The sequence below is a fragment of the Cololabis saira genome, chromosome 12 (assembly GCF_033807715.1).
Source record: "Cololabis saira isolate AMF1-May2022 chromosome 12, fColSai1.1, whole genome shotgun sequence".
Classification (NCBI taxonomy): domain Eukaryota; kingdom Metazoa; phylum Chordata; class Actinopteri; order Beloniformes; family Belonidae; genus Cololabis; species Cololabis saira.
The window spans coordinates 36,993,571-37,012,513 of record NC_084598.1 but is presented as its reverse complement, the minus strand read 5'-3'; the positions used below and the strand labels follow the sequence as shown (position 1 = coordinate 37,012,513).

Below are 18,943 nucleotides of genomic sequence, written 5' to 3'. Positions count from 1 at the left end.
GTCACTTTGGCGCAATTTATGCCATTCCTTCGGCAGTTAATTCAGCCCGAACCGTAACGTGCACCCAGGTGTGTTATACATCAAAATGTGCGTCTCCCTCCTGCGACCACACGCATTACTTTTCTCTTTCGAAAGCGTTACCGTGGCGCCGCTAGACGCCAACAAGCGCACCCCCCCTTCATCTGATTGGTCCATATTTGATAGTTCTCCAAAAGTCACCAAATTTTGCATGCAAGCCAGACTTGGTGAAAAATTTGATATTTAATGGTTTGCATTAATGGGCGTGGCAAAATGGCTCAACAGCGCCCCCTTGAAAACTTTGTGCCTCAAGCCCCACGATACGGTTTGACATACATGCACGAAAATCGGTACACACCTGTATCATGGGACAACTTAAAGAAAAGTCTCTTGGCGTCATGCCCGAAACCGAACAGGAAGTCGGCCATTTTGAATTAATCGTGTCACTTTGGCGCAATTTATGCCATTCCTTCGGCAGTTAATTCAGCCTGTACCGTAACGTGCACCCAGGTGTGTTATACATCAAAATGTGCGTCTCCCTCCTGCGACCACACGCATTACTTTTCTCTTTCGAAAGCGTTACCGTGGCGACGCTAGACGCCAACAAGCGCACCCCCCCTTCATCTGATTGGTCCATATTTGATAGTTCTCCAAAAGTCACCAAATTTTGCATGCAAGCCAGACTAGGCGATAAATTTGATATTTTATGGTTTGCATTAATGGGCGTGGCCTAACGGCTCAACAGCGCCCCCCGGAAAACTTTTATCTGCCATAACTTTTGAATGGTTTTACATAGGAAGTTGTGGGTGGTGTCATGGGACTCTGTAATGAGTTCTTAAGCTTCGATGGCCTTAATTAGCCCCGCCCCTTCTTCTGATTGGTTGTCCCTTTTTTCTGTTATAACTTTTGAATGGTTTGACATAGAGAGTCGTGGGTGGTGTCATTTCTGATATGCTTATGGGGGGCGGTGGACGTGAGTGCGAGGGCCCGTTCATCGCTGCTTGCAGCTTTAATTAGGGCCCGAGCACTTGCAGTGCGAAGGCCCTATTGTATTTGCAGGAATTTTTATTATTATTATTATTATTATTATTATTATTTTTCTTCTGACAAAGTGATGGCCTTTTTGCCCCCCTTAACATGCCCAAAAAGTCACCAAATTTTGCACCCAAGTCAGGCCTGGCGAAAAATTTGATATTTCATGGTTTGCATTAATGGGCGTGGCAAAATGGCTCAACAGCGCCCCCTTGAAAACTTTGTGCCTCAAGCCCCACGATACGGTTTGACGTACATGCACGAAAATCGGTACACACCTGTATCATGGGACAACTTAAAGAAAAGTCTCTTGCCGTCATGCCCGAAACCGAACAGGAAGTCGGCCATTTTGAAATAATCGTGTCACTTTGGCGCAATTTATGCCATTCCTTCGGCAGTTAATTCAGCCCGAACCGTAACGTGCACCCAGGTGTATTATACATCAAAATGTGCGTCTCCCTCCTGCGACCACACGCATTACTTTTCTCTTTCAAAAGCGTTACCGTGGCGACGCTAGACGCCAAAAAGCGCGCCCACCCTTCATCTGGTTGGTTCAGACAGAAAAAACTTTGCGCCTCAAGCCCCATAATACGGTTTGACGTACATGAACGAAAATTGGTACACTCCTGTATCATGTCGCAACTAAAAGAAAAGTCTCTTGGCGCCATGGCCGAAACCGAACAGGAAGTCGGCCATTTTGAACATTCTGAATTAATTGCGTAATTTTGGAGCAATATATGCCATTCTTCGAGAGTTAATTCAGCCCGAACCGTATCGTGAACCCAGATGTGTTATACATCAAAATGTGCGTCTCCATCCTGCGACTACACGCATTACTTTTCTCTTTCGAAAGTGTTACCGTGGCGACGCTAGACGCCAACAAGCGCACCCCCCCTTCATCTGATTGGTCCATATTTGATAGTTCCCCAAAAGGCACCAAATTTGGCATGCAAACCAGGCCTGGTGATAAATTTGATATTTCATGGTTTGCATTAATGGGCGTGGCAAAATGGCTCAACAGCGCCCCCCGGAAAACTTTGTGCCTCAAGCCCCACAATACGGTTTGACGTACATGCACGAAAATCGCTACACACCTGTATCATGGCACAACTTAAAGAAAAGTCTCTTGGAGCCATGGCCAAAACCGAACAGGATGTCGGCCATTTTGAATAAATTGTGTCATTTTGGCGAAATTTATGCCATTCCTTCGAGAGTTAATTCAGCCCGAACCGTATCGTGCACCCAGGTGTGTTATACATCAAAATGTGCGTCTACATCCTGCGACACCACGCATTACTTTTCTCTTTCAAAAGTGTTACCGTGGCGACGCTAGACGGCAAAAGGCGCGCCCCCCCTTCATGTGATTGGTCCATATTTGATAGTTCTCCAAAAGTCACCAAATTTTGCATGCAAGCCAGGCCCGGTGATAAATTTTATATTTCATGGTTTGCATTAATGGGCGTGGCCTAACGGCTCAACAGCGCCACCTTTAATACTTTTCTCTGCCATAACTTTTGAATGGTTTGACATAGAGAGTCGTGGGTGGTGTCATCAGATTCTGTATGACCTTCATTGGCCTGAATTAGCCCCGCCCCTTCTTCTGATTGGTTGTCCCTTTTTTCTGCTATAAACTTTGAATGGTTTGACATAGGAAGTCGTAGGTGGTGTCAAGGGACTCTGCAATGAGTCCTTGAGCTTCTTTGGCTTGAATTAGCCCCGCCCCTTCTTCTGATTGGTTATCCCTTTTTTATAATAAAATCGCCACGAGCCGCCAGTCGCTCTCGCGCTGACTCCCGCTTCCTGATTCAAACGTCTGCCGGCCCCGCCCCCCGACCAATCAGTGGCGAGTAGGGTGATGACGGCCCCGCCTCCCGACCAATCAGTGGCGCGGAGGGTGATGACGGCCCCGCCCCCCGACCAATCGGTGGCGAGTAGGGTGATGACGGCCCCGCCTCCCGACCAATCAGTGGCGAGTAGGGTGATGACGGCCCCGCCCCCCGACCAATCAGCTCCCTGTAATGTGGTGACGTCAGAAATATTCCCAGCTCAGCCCGGTTACAACCTTGGCAGAATGGTTACAGAAAAAGTAATAATTAAAATAGTAGGGTTTTACTAATATTTATAACTTACAAATATTTTAAAAAATTAGAAAAAACAGCTCCAGACTTACATTACTAAATATCGATATGTTGGTCTGTCCTAAGTCAGTAGGTCAAATAGAAATGAGAAGCTGAGTCTTTGCTCAGCCAGAGCGTTCCCATCTTTGGAGTAAGAGATCAGAGTTCGATTCCCGCAGTATCCAGACTTTTTTGTCAGCAATTTTTTTTTTCTACATCAATATGTGCGTCCCTGTCCTGCAACGACGCACATTACTTTTCTCATTTAAAAGCGTGACCGCGGCAACGCTAGACACCAAAAAGTGCGCCCACCCTTCATCTGATTGGTTCAGAGGGAAAAAACTTTGAGCCTCAAGCCCCATAATACGGTTTGACGTACATGAACGAAAATCGGTACACACCTGTATCATGTCGCAACTTAAAGAAAAGTCTCTTGGCGCCATAGCCGAAATTGAACAGGAAGTCGGCCATTTTGAATTAATTGTGTAATTTTGGCGCAATTAATGCCATTCCTTCAGCAATTAATACGGCCCGAACCGTAACGTGCATCCAGGTGACTTATACCTCAAAATGTGCGTCTCCATCTTGCGACTACGCGCATTACTTTTCTCTTTCAAAAGTGTTACCGTGGCGATGCTAGACGCCAAAAAGCGTGCCCCCTTAATCTGATTGGTCCATATTTGATAGTTCTCCAAAAGTCACCAAATTTTGCATGCAAGCCAGGCCTGGTGATAAATTTGATATTTCATGGTTTGCATTAATGGGCGTGGCAAAATGCCTCAACAGCACCCCCCGGAAAACTTTTCTCTGCCATAACTTTTGAATGGTTTGACATAAAGAGTCATGGGTGGTGTCATGGGACTCGGTATTGAGTCCTTGACCATAATTGGTGAAAATTAGCCCCGCCCCTTCTTTTGATTGGTTGTCCCTATTTCTTGCTATAACTTTTGAATGGTTTGACATGGAGAGTCGTGGGTGGTGTCATCAGACTCTGTATGGAGTCCTTGACCTTCATTGGCCTGAATTAGCCCCGCCCCTTCTTGTGATTGGTTGTCCCTTTTTTCTGCTATAACTTTTGAATGGTTTGACATAGGAAGTCGTGGGTGGTGTCATTTCTGATATGCTTATGGGGGGCGGCGGCCGTGAGTGCGAGGGCCCGTTCATCGCTGCTTGCAGCTTTAATTATTATTATTATTTTTCTTCTGACAAAGTGATGGCCTTTTTGCCCCCCTTAACATGCCCAAAAAGTCACCAAATTTTGCACCCAAGTCAGGCCTGGCGAAAAATTTGATATTTAATGGTTTGCATTAATGGGCGTGGCAAAATGGCTCAACAGCGCCCCCTTGAAAACTTTGTGCCTCAAGCCCCACGATACGGTTTGACGTACATGCACGAAGATCGGTACACACCTGTATCATGGCGCAACTGAAAGAAAAGTCTCTTGGCGTCATGCCCGAAACCGAACAGGAAGTCGGCCATTTTGAATTAGTCGTGTCATTTTGGCGAAATTTATGCCATTCCTTCCAAAGTTAATTCAGCCCGAACCGTAACGTGCACCCAGGTGTGTTATACATCAAAATGTGCGTCTCCATCCTCCGACACCACGCATTACTTTTCTCTTTCAAAAGCGTTACCGTGGCGACGCTAGACGCCAAAAAGCGTGCCCACCCTTCATCTGATTGGTTCAGACAGAAAAAACTTTGCGCCTCAAGCCCCATAATACGCTTTGACGTACATGAACGAAAATCGGTACACACCTGTATCATGTCGCAACTTAAAGAAAAGTCTCTTGGCGCCATGGCCGAAACCGAACAGGAAGTCGGCCATTTTGAACATTCTGAATTAATCGCGTAATTTTGGAGCAATATGAGCCATTCTTTCGAGAGTTAATTCAGCCCGAACCGTATCGTGAACCCAGATGTGTTATACATCAAAATATGTGTCTCCATCCTGCGACTACACGCATTAGTTTTCTCTTTCGAAAGTGTTACCGTGGCGACGCTAGACGCCAACAAGCGCACCCCCCCATCATCTGATTGGTCCATATTTGATAGTTCCCCAAAAGGCACCAAATTTGGCATGCAAGTCAGGCCTGGCGATAAATTTGATATTTCATGGTTTGCATTAATGGGCGTGGCAAAATGGCTCAACAGCGCCCCCCTGAAAACTTTGTGCCTCAAGCCCCACAATACGGTTTGACGTACATGCACGAAAATCGCTACACACCTGTATCATGGCACAACTTAAAGAAAAGTCTCTTGGAGCCATGGCCGAAACCGAACAGGATGTCGGCCATTTCGAATAAATTGTGTCATTTTGGCGAAATTTATGCCATTCCTTCGGCAGTTAATTCAGCCCGAACCGTAACGTGCACCCAGGTGTGTTATACATCAAAATGTGCGTCTACATCCTGCGACACCACGCATTACTTTTCTCTTTCAAAAGTGTTACCGTGGCGACGCTAGACGCCAAAAGGCGCGCCCCCCCTTCATGTGATTGGTCCATATTTGATAGTTCTCCAAAAGTCACCAAATTTTGCATGCAAGTCAGACTTGGCGATACATTTGATATTTTATGGTTTGCATTAATGGGCGTGGCCTAACGGCTCAACAGCGCCCCCTAGAATACTTTTATCTGCCATAACTTTTGAATGGTTTGACATAGGAAGTTGTGGGTGGTGTCATGGGACTCAGTAATGAGTCCTTAAGCTTCGTTGGCCTTAATTAGCCCCGCCCCTTCTTCTGATTGGTTGTCCCTTTTTTCTGCTATAACTTTTTAATGGTTTGACTCCCGCTTCCTGATTCAAACGTCTGCCGGCCCCGCCCCCCGACCAATCAGTGGCGAGTAGGGTGATGACGGCCCCGCCCCCCGACCAATCAGTGGCGAGTAGGGTGATGACGGCCCCGCCCCCCGACCAATCAGCTGTTGTAATGTGGTGACGTTAGAAATAGTCCCGTGCTCAGCCCGGTTAGAACCGCGGTGGAATGGTTACAGAAAAAGTAATAATAAAATAGTAGTGTTTTACTAATATTTATACCTTACAAATATTTAAAAAATTAGGAAAAAAAAGTTCCTGACATTATATCGCTATCTTGGTCTCTCCTAACCCAGTAAGTCAAGGTGAGTTATCAGCTGAGATATAGCTCAACCAGATCATTGCAATCTTTGGTGCCGGTGGTTGGGAGTTCCATCCTGGCAGGATGCTGAGATTTTTGTAAGCAAATTTTGTGGTTTTTTTACATCAGGATGTGCATCTCTTTCCTGCGACGACGCACATTACTTTTCTCTTTCAAAAGTGTTACCGTGGCGACGCTAGACGTGAAAAAGCGCTCGTCCCCTTCATCTGATTGGTCCATATTTGATAGTTCTCCAAAAGTCACCAAATTTTGCATGCAAGCCAGGCCTGGTGATACATTTGATATTTAATGGTTTGCATTAATGGGCGTGGCCTAACGGCTCAACAGCGCCCCCTAGAATACTTTTCTCTGCCATAACTTTTGAATGGTTTGACATAGGAAGTTGTGGGTGGTGTCATGGGACTCAGTAATGAGTCCTTAAGCTTCGTTGGCCTTAATTAGCCCCGCCCCTTCTTCTGATTGGTTGTCCCATTTTTCTGCTATAACTTTTTAATGGTTTGACTCCCGCTTCCTGATTCAAACGTCTGCCGGCCCCGCCCCCCGACCAATCAGTGGCGAGTAGGGTGATGACGGCCCCGCCCCCCGACCAATCAGTGGCGAGTAGGGTGATGACGGCCCCGCCCCCCGACCAATCAGCTGTTGTAATGTGGTGACGTTAGAAATAGTCCCGTGCTCAGCCCGGTTAGAACCGCGGTGGAATGGTTACAGAAAAAGTAATAATAAAATAGTAGTGTTTTACTAATATTTATACCTTACAAATATTTAAAAAATTAGGAAAAAAAAGTTCCTGACATTATATCGCTATCTTGGTCTCTCCTAACCCAGTAAGTCAAGGTGAGTTATCAGCTGAGATATAGCTCAACCAGATCATTGCGATCTTTGGTGCCGGTGGTTGGGAGTTCGATCCTGCCAGGATGCTGAAATTTTTGTAAGCAAATTTTGTGTTTTTTTTACATCAGGATGTGCATCTCTTTCCTGCGACGACGCACATTACTTTTCTCTTTCAAAAGTGTTACCGTGGCGACGCTAGACGTGAAAAAGCGCTCGTCCCCTTCATCTGATTGGTCCATATTTGATAGTTCTCCAAAAGTCACCAAATTTTGCATGCAAGCCAGGCCTGGTGATACATTTGATATTTAATGGTTTGCATTAATGGGCGTGGCCTAACGGCTCAACAGCGCCCCCTAGAATACTTTTCTCTGCCATAACTTTTGAATGGTTTGACATAGGAAGTCGTGGGTGGTGTCATGGGACTCTGTAATGAGTCCTTGACCTTCATTGGCCTGAATTAGCCCCGCCCCTTCCTCTGATTGGTTGTTCCTTTTTTCTGCTATAACTTTTGAATGGGTTGACATAGAGAGTCGTGGGTGGTGTAATTTCTGATATGCTTATAGGGGGCGGTGGACGTGAGTGCGAGGGCCCGTTCATCGCTGCTTGCAGCTTTAATTATTATTATTATTATTTTCCTGACAAAAGGAGGGCCTTTTTGCCCCCCTAAACATGCCCAAAAACTCACCAAATTTTGCACCCAAGTCAGGCCTGGCGAAAAATTTGATATTTAATGGTTTGCATTAATGGGCGTGGCAAAATGGCTCAACAGCGCCCCCTTGAAAACTTTGTGCCTCAAGCCCCACGATACGGTTTGACGTACATGCACGAAAATCGGTACACACCTGTATCATGGGACAACTTAAACAAAAGTCTCTTGGGGTCATGCCCGAAACCGAACAGGATGTCGGCCATTTTGAATTAGTCGTGTCATTTTGGCGAAATTTATGCCATTCCTTCCAAAGTTAATTCAGCCCGAACCGTAACGTGCCCCCAAGTGTGTTATACATCAAAACGTGCGTCTCCATCCTGCGACAACACGCATTACTTTTCTCTTTCAAAAGCGTTACCGTGGCGACGCTAGACGCCAAAAAGCGTGCCCACCCTTCATCTGATTGGTTCAGACAGAAAAAACTTTGCGCCTCAAGCCCCATAATACGCTTTGACGTACATGAACGAAAATCGGTACACACCTGTATCATGTCGCAACTTAAAGAAAAGTCTCTTGGCGCCATGGCCGCAACCGAACAGGAAGTCGGCCATTTTGAACATTCTGAATTAATCGCGTAATTTTGGAGCAATATGAGCCATTCCTTCGAGAGTTAATTCAGCCCGAACCGTATCGTGAACCCAGGTGTGTTATACATCAAAATATGTGTCTCCATCCTGCGACTACACGCATTACTTTTCTCTTTCGAAAGTGTTACCGTGGCGACGCTAGACGCCAACAAGCGCACCCCCCCTTCATCTGATTGGTCCATATTTGATAGTTCCCCAAAAGGCACCAAATTTGGCATGCAAGTCAGGCCTGGCGATAAATTTGATATTTCATGGTTTGCATTAATGGGCGTGGCAAAATGGCTCAACAGCGCCCCCCTGAAAACTTTGTGCCTCAAGCCCCACAATACGGTTTGACGTACATGCACGAAAATCGCTACACACCTGTATCATGGCAGAACTTAAAGAAAAGTCTCTTGTAGCCATGGCCGAAACCGAACAGGAAGTCGGCCATTTTGAAATCTGATTGGTCCATATTTGATAGTTCTCCAGAAGTCACCAAATTTTGCATGCAAGACAGACTTGGCGATAAATTTGATATTTCATGGTTTGCATTAATGGGCGTGGCCTAACGGCTCAACAGCGCCCCCTAGAATACTTTTATCTGCTGTAACTTTTGAATGGTTTGACATAGGAAGTTGTGGGTGGTGTCATGGGACTCTGTAATGAGTCCTCAAGCTTCGTTGGCCTTAATTAGCCCCGCCCCTTCTTCTGATTGGTTGTCCCGATTTTCTGCTATAACTTTGGAATGGTTTGACATAGAGAGTCGTGGGTGATGTCATCAGATTCTTTATGGAGCCCTTGACCTTCATTGGCCTGAATTAGCCCCGCCCCTTCTTCTGATTGGTTGTCCCTTTTTTATGCTATAACTTTTGAATGGTTTGACATAGGAAGTCGTGGGTGGTGGCATGGGACTCTGTAATGAGTCCTTAAGCTTCGTTAGCCTTAATTAGCCCCGACCCTTCTTCTGATTGGTTGTCCCGATTTTCTGCTATAACTTTTGAATGGTTTGACATAGAGAGTCGTGGGTGGTGTCATCAGATTCTTTATGGAGCCCTTGACCTTCATTGGCTTAAATTAGCCCCGCCCCTTCTTCTGATTGGTTGTCCCTTTTTTCTGCTATAACTTTTGCTTGGTTTGACATAGGAAGTCGTGGGTGGTGTCGTTTCTGATACTTATGGGGGGCGGTGGCCGTGAGTGCGAGGGCCCGTTCATTGCTGCTTGCAGCTTTAATTATTATTATTATTATTATTTTCCTGACAAAGTGAAGGCCTTTTTGCCCCCCTTAACATGCCCAAAAAGTCACCAAATTTTGCACCCTAGTCAGGCCTGGCGAAAAATTTGATATTTAAAGGTTTGCATTAATGGGCGTGGCAAAATGGCTCAACAGCGCCCCCTTGAAAACTTTGTGCCTCAAGCCCCACGATACGGTTTGACGTACATGCACGAAAATCGGTACACACCTGTATCATGGGACAACTTAAACAAAAGTCTTGGGGTCATGCCCGAAAGCGAACAGGATGTCGGCCATTTTGAATTAGTCGTGTCATTTTGGCGAAATTTATGCCATTCCTTCGAAAGTTAATTCAGCCCGAACCGTAACGTGCCCCCAAGTGTGTTATACATCAAAATGTGCGTCTCCATCCTGCGACAACACGCATTACTTTTCTCTTTCAAAAGCGTTACCGTGGCGGCGCTAGACGCCAAAAAGCGCGCCCACCCTTCATCTGATTGGTTCGACAGAAAAAACTTTGCGCCTCAAGCCCCATAATACGGTTTGATGTACATGAACGAAAATCGGTACACACCTGTATCATGTTGCAACTAAAAGAAAAGTCTCTTGGCGCCATGGCCGAAACCGAACAGGAAGTTGGCCATTTTGAACATTCTGAATTAATTGCGTAATTTTGGAGAAATATATGCCATTCCTTCGAGAGTTAATTCAGCCCGAACCGTATCGTGAACCCAGATGTGTTATACATCAAAATATGTGTCTCTATCCTGCGACTACACGCATTACTTTTCTCTTTCGAAAGTGTTACCGTGGCGACGCTAGACGCCAACAAGCGCACCCCCCCTTCATCTGATTGGTCCATATTTGATAGTTCCCCAAAAGGCACCAAATTTGGCATGCAAGCCAGGCCTGGCGATAAATTTGATATTTCATGGTTTGCATTAATGGGCGTGGCAAAATGGCTCAACAGCGCCCCCCGGAAAACTTTGTGCCTCAAGCCCCACAATACGGTTTGACGTACATGCACGAAAATCGGTACACACCTGTATCATGGCACAACTTAAAGAAAAGTCTCTTGGAGCCATGGCCGAAACCGAACAGGATGTCGGCCATTTTGAATTAATTGTGTAATTTTGGCGCAATTTATGCCATTCCTTCGGCAGTTAATTCAGCCCGAACCGTAACGTGCACCCAGGTGTGTTATACACCAAAATGTGCGTCTCCATCGTGCGACACCACGCATTACTTTTCTCTTTCAAAAGTGTTACCGTGGCGACGCTAGACGCGAAAAAGCGCACCCACCCTTCATCTGATTGGTCCATATTTGATAGTTCTCCAAAAGTCCCCAAAATTTGCATGCAAGCCAGGCCTGGCGATACATGTGATATTTCATGGTTTGCATTAATGGGCGTGGCCTAACGGCTCAACAGCGCCCCCTAGAATACTTTTCTCTGCCATAACTTTGGAATGGTTTCACATAGAGAGTCGTGGGTGGTGTCATGGGACTCTGTAATGAGTCCTTAAGCTTCGTTGGCCTTAATTAGCCCCGCCCCTTCTTCTGATTGGTTGTCCTTTTTTTATAATAAAATTGCCGCGAGCCGCCAGTCGCTCTCGCGCTGACTCCCGCTTCCTGATTCAAACGTCTGCCGGCCCCGCCCCCTGACCAATCAGTGGCGAGTAGGGTGATGGCGGCCCCGCCCCCCGACCAATCAGTGGCGAGTAGGGTGATGACGGCCCCGCCCCCCGACCAATCAGTGGCGAGTAGGGTGATGACGGCCCCGCCCCCCGACCAATCAGCTCCCTGTAATGTGGTGACTTCAGAAATATTCCCGGCTCAGCCCGGTTACAACCTTGGCAGAATGGTTACAGAAAAAGTAATAATTTAAATAGTAGGGTTTTACTAATATTTATAACTTACAAATATTTAAAAAATTAGGAAAAAAAAGTTCCAGACATTTTATCGCTATGTTGGTCTGTCCTAAGCCAGTAGGTCAAATAAAAGGAATAGCTGAGACTTAGCTCAGCCAGATTATTGCGGTCTTTGCTGCCAGAGGTCGAGAGTTCAAGCCTGGCTTGATATGCCAAAATTTTTGTCAGCAATTTTTGTGTTTTTTTTACATCAAAATGTTCGTCTCTGTCCTGTGACGGCGCACATTACTTTTCTCTTTCCCCTTCTTCTGATTGGTTGTCCCGATTTTCTGCCATAACTTTTGAATTTGAGTGGAGTTTGCGCGCGCAGCTCCCGCGGGGGGAGTGGCTGATGTTCAGCGCGGCCGCCATCTTGGTCGAGGCGCCGCATTGACTGCCTGAGAACGTCGGACGTGGCCGCCATCTTGGATCGGTATCGCTTTAAATCTAGAGCGTTCACTTCTATTGTGGAAGGAGGTGTCTGCATAAGTAAAATAACTATAACTCACTTGATTTTCAACCGATTTTCACGCGGTTTGTTTTGTTACAAACGGCAGACATGTAGCTATGATACAGGATGCTTGATGTACGTTAAATATGCAAGCTTTCATGCTAAAATACGTTCTGCAGGTAGTCACACTTCAGGTATACACACACACACACACATATATATATATATATATATATATATATATATATATATATATATATATATATATATATATATATATATATATATATATATATATATATATATATACACAGACACACACACACACACACACAATATACACAATACAAAGTACAGTATAGCATATTAATGAATGTATAAATATATTTGAATAACAGAGATAACAAGCTTAAAAACAAAAAACATAACGGATGACAGCATACAATTGTCATAATGGAGAAAAAAAAGAAACATTTGGAAGGAGTGTGTGTGTGAGGAATTGTATATTAGTGTTATAAATTGAAATTATATAATAATGCAATCGCTATGATATATAAGTTTACAATATAATATAGTCAAAAATATATGAAATGAAGCAACATACAATGCAATAATACAATATGCTATATTACTGGGTACGCTAATATGAAATAACAACATGTAATATAATATGGTATAATAGATTAATATAATATCATACATTCTGGACCATGAGATACAGCTGTACTGTATGATCGTCGTTCATTTGAGTGATCTGATTTTTTTTTTCATGGTTTGCATTAATGGGCGTGTCCTCACGGCTCAACAGCGCCCCTTAGAATACTTTTTTCTGCCATAACTTTTGAAAGGTTTGACATAGAGAGTCGTGGGTGGTGTCATGGGACTCGGCATTGAGTCCTTGACCATAATTGGTGACAATTAGCCCAGTCCCTTTTTCTGATTGGTTGTCCCTATTTTCTGCTATAACTTTTGAATGTTTTGACATAGAGAGTCGTGGGTGGTGTCATGGGACTCCGTAATGAGTCCTTGATCTTCTTTGCCCTGAATTAGCCCCGCCCCTTCTTCTGACTGGTCGTCCCTTTTTTCTGCTATAACTTTTGAATGGTTTTACATAGGAAGTCGTGGGTGGTGTCATTTCTGATATGCTTATGGGGGGCGGTTGACGTGAGTGCGAGGGCCCGTTCATTGCTGCTTGCAGCTTTAATTTTTCTTGTATTTTGTGTTCAGGTCTCCTACAGGAGACTTTGGTCTCACAGAGACTTCAGCATTGATCAGAGATTGATTAAGAAGTTCTCGTATGAAGCTGTAAACATCTTCATGCTGCTCTCCTCTACAGCAACAACACAAACACCTGTCACCTTCTGTCTCAGACAAACTTTCATTTATAATCAATGAAGCTGCACTCGTGAAATTCAGCACTCGGAGATTTTCCATCTAGAGTCTCGGTCTGGTACGACCAGCAGTTTATGGAGGATCATGGGATTTCAAGCCTTCGTATCTGTGTCGAGGCCTCTTGGATGAGAGGTGAAAAGTCTTCAGGAACCAAAAACAAGTCCAACTGCTTTCCTCTTAAAGTCTGTGGAAAGTAACCCCCCCACCCACAGGAGTTACAGGACGGTGCAGGAGATCCCAGAACCAGAGTTACTAGAATTATGGTCTCTGACCAAGTACACGTGTCCACAAAACCCCCCAGTGGTTCTGATGTTTCATCTTTCTCCGTTACATAGATTCATCTCTGAGCAGCAAAAACATCAACTAGATCAAGTGTTTGAAACATGAACCTCTGGTTGAGGTGACTTGAGGTGACCCAGAAAAAAACAAAATCATCGGATTTCAAGTTTTCATTTGAAGATCAAAACAAGATTTAAAGAACTAAACTGCTAATTTACACTATCTGATGGTGTTATTGATCACATCTGGACTCACCGAGCCTTTCTGCAGTTCCTCACAGCTGGAATCAGTCTCAGTCGATCCACTGGTCTTGTTGCCTTGTACTTGTCCAGGTCCAACTCATCCAGAACCTCCTCTGACATCTGCAGCATGTAGGCCAGAGCGGAACACTGGATCTTAGAGAGTTTCTTCTCTGATCTGTTCTCTGACTTCAGGAACTCTTGGATCTGCTGATGAACTGAGAGGTCATTCATCTCCATCAGACACTGGAAGATGTTGATGATTCTGTCAGGAGAGATGCTGTTAGTCATCATCTCCTTCAGGATCTTGATGACTCTTTTGATGGTTTTTGGACCATTCTCCGTCTGGTTCAGCAGACCTCCTAACAGTCTCTGGTTGGACTCCACAGAAAGACCATGAAGGAAGCGAACAAACAGGTCCAGGTGGCCATTTTTACTCTCCAGGGATTTACGCATGACTCTCTTCAGGAAGTCATCCAGAGTTGAGTATATGTAGTCTCCTCCCAGGAAGTTCTTCAGCACATCTGTGTTTCTGGTGGAGTAACAGTGGAGCATGTAGACTGCAGCCAGGAACTCCTGGATGCTCAGATGAACAAAGCAGTAGACAGGTTTTTGGAAGATCTCACACTCTCTCCTGAAGATCTGGGTACAAACTCCTGAGAACACCGAGGCCTCTGTGACATCAAGACCACACTTCTCCAGGTCTTCTTGGTAGAACATGATGTTTCCTTTCTCCAGATGTTCAAACGCCAGCCTCCCCAGCTTCAGGAGAACGTCCCTGTCAGCCTCCGTCAGCTCCTGTGGACTCGTCTCATGTCCCTCCTGGTACTTGTTCTTCTTCCTCTTCGTCTGGACCAGCAGGAAGTGTGAGAACATGTCAGTCAGGGTCTTGGGCAGCTCTCCTCTCTGCTCTGTGGTCAACATGTGGTCCAGAACTGAAGCAGTGATCCAGCAGAAGACTGGGAGTTTACACATGATGTGGAGGGTTCTGGATGTCTTCATGTGGGAGACGATGCTGCTGGACTGCTCTTCATCCCTGAACCTCCTCCTGAAGTATTCCTCCTTCTGGCCGTCGGTGAAGCCTCGTACTTCTGTCACCCTGTCCACGTGTTTGTGAGGGATCTGATTGGCTGCTGCAGGTCTGGAAGTTATCCAGATGAGAGCTGAGGGAAGCAGGTTCCCCTGGATGAGGTTAGTCAGCAGCACGTTGACCGATGAGCTCTGTGTGACGTCAGACACGACCGGGCCGCTGTTGAAGTCCAGTGAACTTCTGCTTTCATCCAGGCCGTCAAAGATGAACAACGGTTTCCCGGCAGCCAGCTGCTCTGCTGTGAGCTTCTGTAACGATGGATTGAAAACCTGGATCAGCCTGAGAAGACTGAACTGCTCATCTCTGATCAGGTTCAGCTCCCTGAACGAGAGCAGAATCACCACGGTGACATCTTGGTTCTCCGAGCCCTCGGCCCAGTCCAGAGAGAACTTCTGAACCGAGAAGGTTTTCCCCACACCAGCTACGCCGTTAGTCAGAACCACTCTGATGGCTCCATGTTGGTCAGGTAAGGCTTTAAAGATGTCTTGGCATCTGATTGGAGCGTCATGGAGGCTCTTCATCCGGGGCGCTGTCTCCAGCTGCCTCACCTCATGTTGGGTATCAACCTCTTCACTCAGTCCCTCTGTGATGAAGAGCTCAGTGAAGATCCTGTTGAGGGGGGTTCTACTTCCTGTTTCATCAATTCCTTCAGTCACATGTTCACATCTGCTCCTCAGACTGATCTTATGTTCATCTAGGACCTCCTGCAGACCGGCATCTGCTGAAAAAAAGAATGAAGAGGAGGTCAGAGAGATAGAAACTCCTACTGAGTCAGTGATGGGGGGCCTCCAGGAGCTAAAACAACCTGGTTTAGGAACCGGTTTGACCGCTCAGTCCACCCATGCCGGTGAAGGGTCAAGACCACATAAGCTTTATTGCCCTGCAGACTGCAGGTACCGTTCAAGAATGTGGAAAACGAAAACCTCCCGCCCTCTTCTCCCCTCTGTGGGGTTGCTGGTGGCCTGGGTTCCGGGTTCTTCCTCGTCGGCCTCTGGTCTCCCCCACTATAGATACACTTCATGTGGAGCTTTGATAGGATTTTTACGCACACACACACACACACACACACACACACACACACACACACACACACACACACACACACACACACACACACACACACACACACACACACACACACCTAGCCACACATACATATACACGCGTACACACACACACACACACATACAGCCACTTAGTCATATACATATACACACACACATACACACACATAGCCACACACACACATACACAGCCAGACAAACATATACATACACACACACACACACAAATACATACACACATATACACACACACACATAGCCACACAGACATGTACATACACACGCACGTATACATATACATACACGCACACACACACATAGATATATACACTGGCTTGTCCACCTGCATGCTTGCTCTGTAGTTTTTGGGGTTAGTTAGCGGTAGCTTAGCTCAGACTGTGATCGGATCTCGAGATTTGGGTCGATTGCTGCTCGTGTTTTGGTCGGCTCCGTGTCGGTTTTGTGTTTCGTTTGTGGTTTTTGTTGCAGATTTCCAGTGCTTGACGTGTGCCTCTGTGTGTCCCTGCTCCCCGGATTGGCAGTGGATGTCACCCCCCCTCACCCCCCCACCAAAAAAAATAAAAAATCACTGGGTTTGTATGTGGATATGTATGTATGTGTATGTGTATGTATGCATATATATATATATATATATATATATATATATATATATATATATATATATATATATATATATATATATATATATATATATATATACCATTAATATGTGTGCAGACGAGGTAAAAAAAAAAAAAGAGAATGTGGAAAACGTAAATACTGGTCACTGCCGGGACAACCATCTGAACCCCCCCAAGACGAAGGTCACTCCGGTTGTATTGGGTAACAGACATCGAACGGTGGAAAACATTGGTTGTTGATGAGAGGAACATTGTGAGAATTTTCAGGTATAACCCTAAAACAACCGTCAGTGACATCATCAGCAACCACCTCCAAAAGGCAGGAGTGAAGTCATCACCATCTACAGCTCACCGAAGAAGACATCATGAACTAAAGTAGACGCCACACCAGGAGAGACGACCCATTAGTAAGAAGAATAGGAATACGACCCACAAACAAACCACTCACGGAGGTTGGAACGCCTGGAAAATTTTCAGACGAGATCTGAACCGTATGAGGAGAGGTCCGGTTTAGGAGAAACATTTATAATTGAAGAAACAGGGACACTGAGGTGGACGTCCTCAGACGAGCAGAATCACATGAAACTTCAGGTGAACTCCTAATCCCTCAAATCCATCCCAGGAGGCGGAGCTTGGAAACGCTCCAAGACGGAGGAAAAACCTCCACAAAACCAGGCCAGGGCAGTTCTGCGTAGTATTTAACCTTGTGGGTCATTTTTGTGAGCAGAACACTTCTGTGCTGTCAGACGAGTGGAAGATGGAAACATTCAGTCTTCTTTCCAGCTTCATGATTTTTACATATCTCCTTGGAAACGGAATGCTGGCTAATTTCTTGATTTTCATCCACCAAAACAATACTATCCTTGTGCTGCGTAGGCTAATTTCATTATATGATGTCACTACGCCCGTCGCAGCTGTTGTAAAGATGCCATGAGGAGGCAGAAAAGGCAGCTAAAGGATCGCTTTAAAAAGACTCCTACACACGGTACGATTTTAGCGCCCGTACAAGATGATGGAACCTGGACCTGCTTAACCTCCGGTATGAAGTCCAGAATGCTACACACACTGAACCATGATGAGAACTGAGACTAAGGTCCAGATCCAGACCTGCAGGTCCTCTACTGACCACTAGGGTCCAGATCCAGACCTGCAGGTCCTTTACTGACCACTAGGGTCCAGATCCAGACCTGCAGGTCCTCTACTGACCACTAGTGTCCAGATCCAGACCTGCAGGTCCTCTACTGACCACTAGGGTCCAGATCCAGACCGGAAGTTCCATTATTATTTCATAAAACAAGGAAACAGCTGATGAGTGTAACAGCAGCAGCAGGACGTCACATGTAGGATTTATATTTGCAATATGAGTAACTGGAGAGACGCAGACATCCACAAGCTGCCCAGCCTCAGAGCCGAGGACGCCATAAACCGGCATACGTCCGGAACCACAAAGGATGATGGTGTTTGAACAACTGGACACAAAAATACACAAAAATAACAAACCGGGCGTACGCCGATGCATCAGAGGTTAAACACCTCTGATGCCACGACTACGACTCTTCAGACTGATAGACGGTCTCACCTTGTGGAAAGCTTGCTCTGGATCTTTTTCCATATCCCAGATTTTCCGATGAAGCCGACTGGTAGGAGCTCCGTCTGCAGAACCAGCGTCCACACAGGGTTTATTGGATGTTTCCACGATTACAAGCAGAATCAAACACAAACAAGTTCTCAAGGTATTTGTTGTGTTTTTTTCTTCCAGAGGACATGGTTTTCTTACTTCATTGGAGCAGGTTCATTGTTGAAGTTTTCAGGTAGATCTTTGGAGACGTCACTCTTCGTAGACAGACAACTGGAGGCTGCAGAATTCGCTCTTCTGAAGTAACGACCTCTGAAAAACCCAAAGATCCTGATCTTCACATCTCATCAGTCAATGATCACACAACTGACTCCTTCTGCACAAGGTAAGTAGGAACAAGGCAGGAACCAGGAACCGGGAACTTAACCGATAACCCCATAGGAGACACATCACACCAAAAACAGCCTGAAATAGACAGACTTTCTTCTGATTGGTCAAGTATTCTCAATTTAGTTTTTTGTTCCATCCTTCTCTCATAAACATCTCACATTTAATATCCACAATAACTGAACTGAACTATAGGTCAGAAAATCTATATTTCTACTTTGTCGTCCTTATTTTCAAACTGAATCAGTCTTTACAATCTGTCAAACTGCCTT

The 18,943-nt window shown here is 45.5% G+C and overlaps 1 protein-coding gene across 1 annotated transcript in view; it reads right to left on the bottom strand.

Annotated features, from left to right (window-relative positions):
* The window catches only part of LOC133457452 (protein NLRC3-like), a 141,342-nt gene extending 122,752 nt beyond the window's left edge, over positions 1-18,590 (bottom strand). Inside the window, exons 1-3 of the mRNA XM_061736762.1 lie at positions 18,486-18,590; positions 18,288-18,361; positions 13,930-15,724 (exon numbers count right to left, since the gene is read on the bottom strand). Of these exons, the coding sequence (XP_061592746.1) occupies positions 13,930-15,724; positions 18,288-18,361; positions 18,486-18,490 (1,874 nt within the window). The 5' untranslated portion in view covers positions 18,491-18,590. The remainder of the gene's footprint in view (positions 1-13,929; positions 15,725-18,287; positions 18,362-18,485) is intronic.
* Positions 18,591-18,943: the final 353 nt, after the last annotated feature.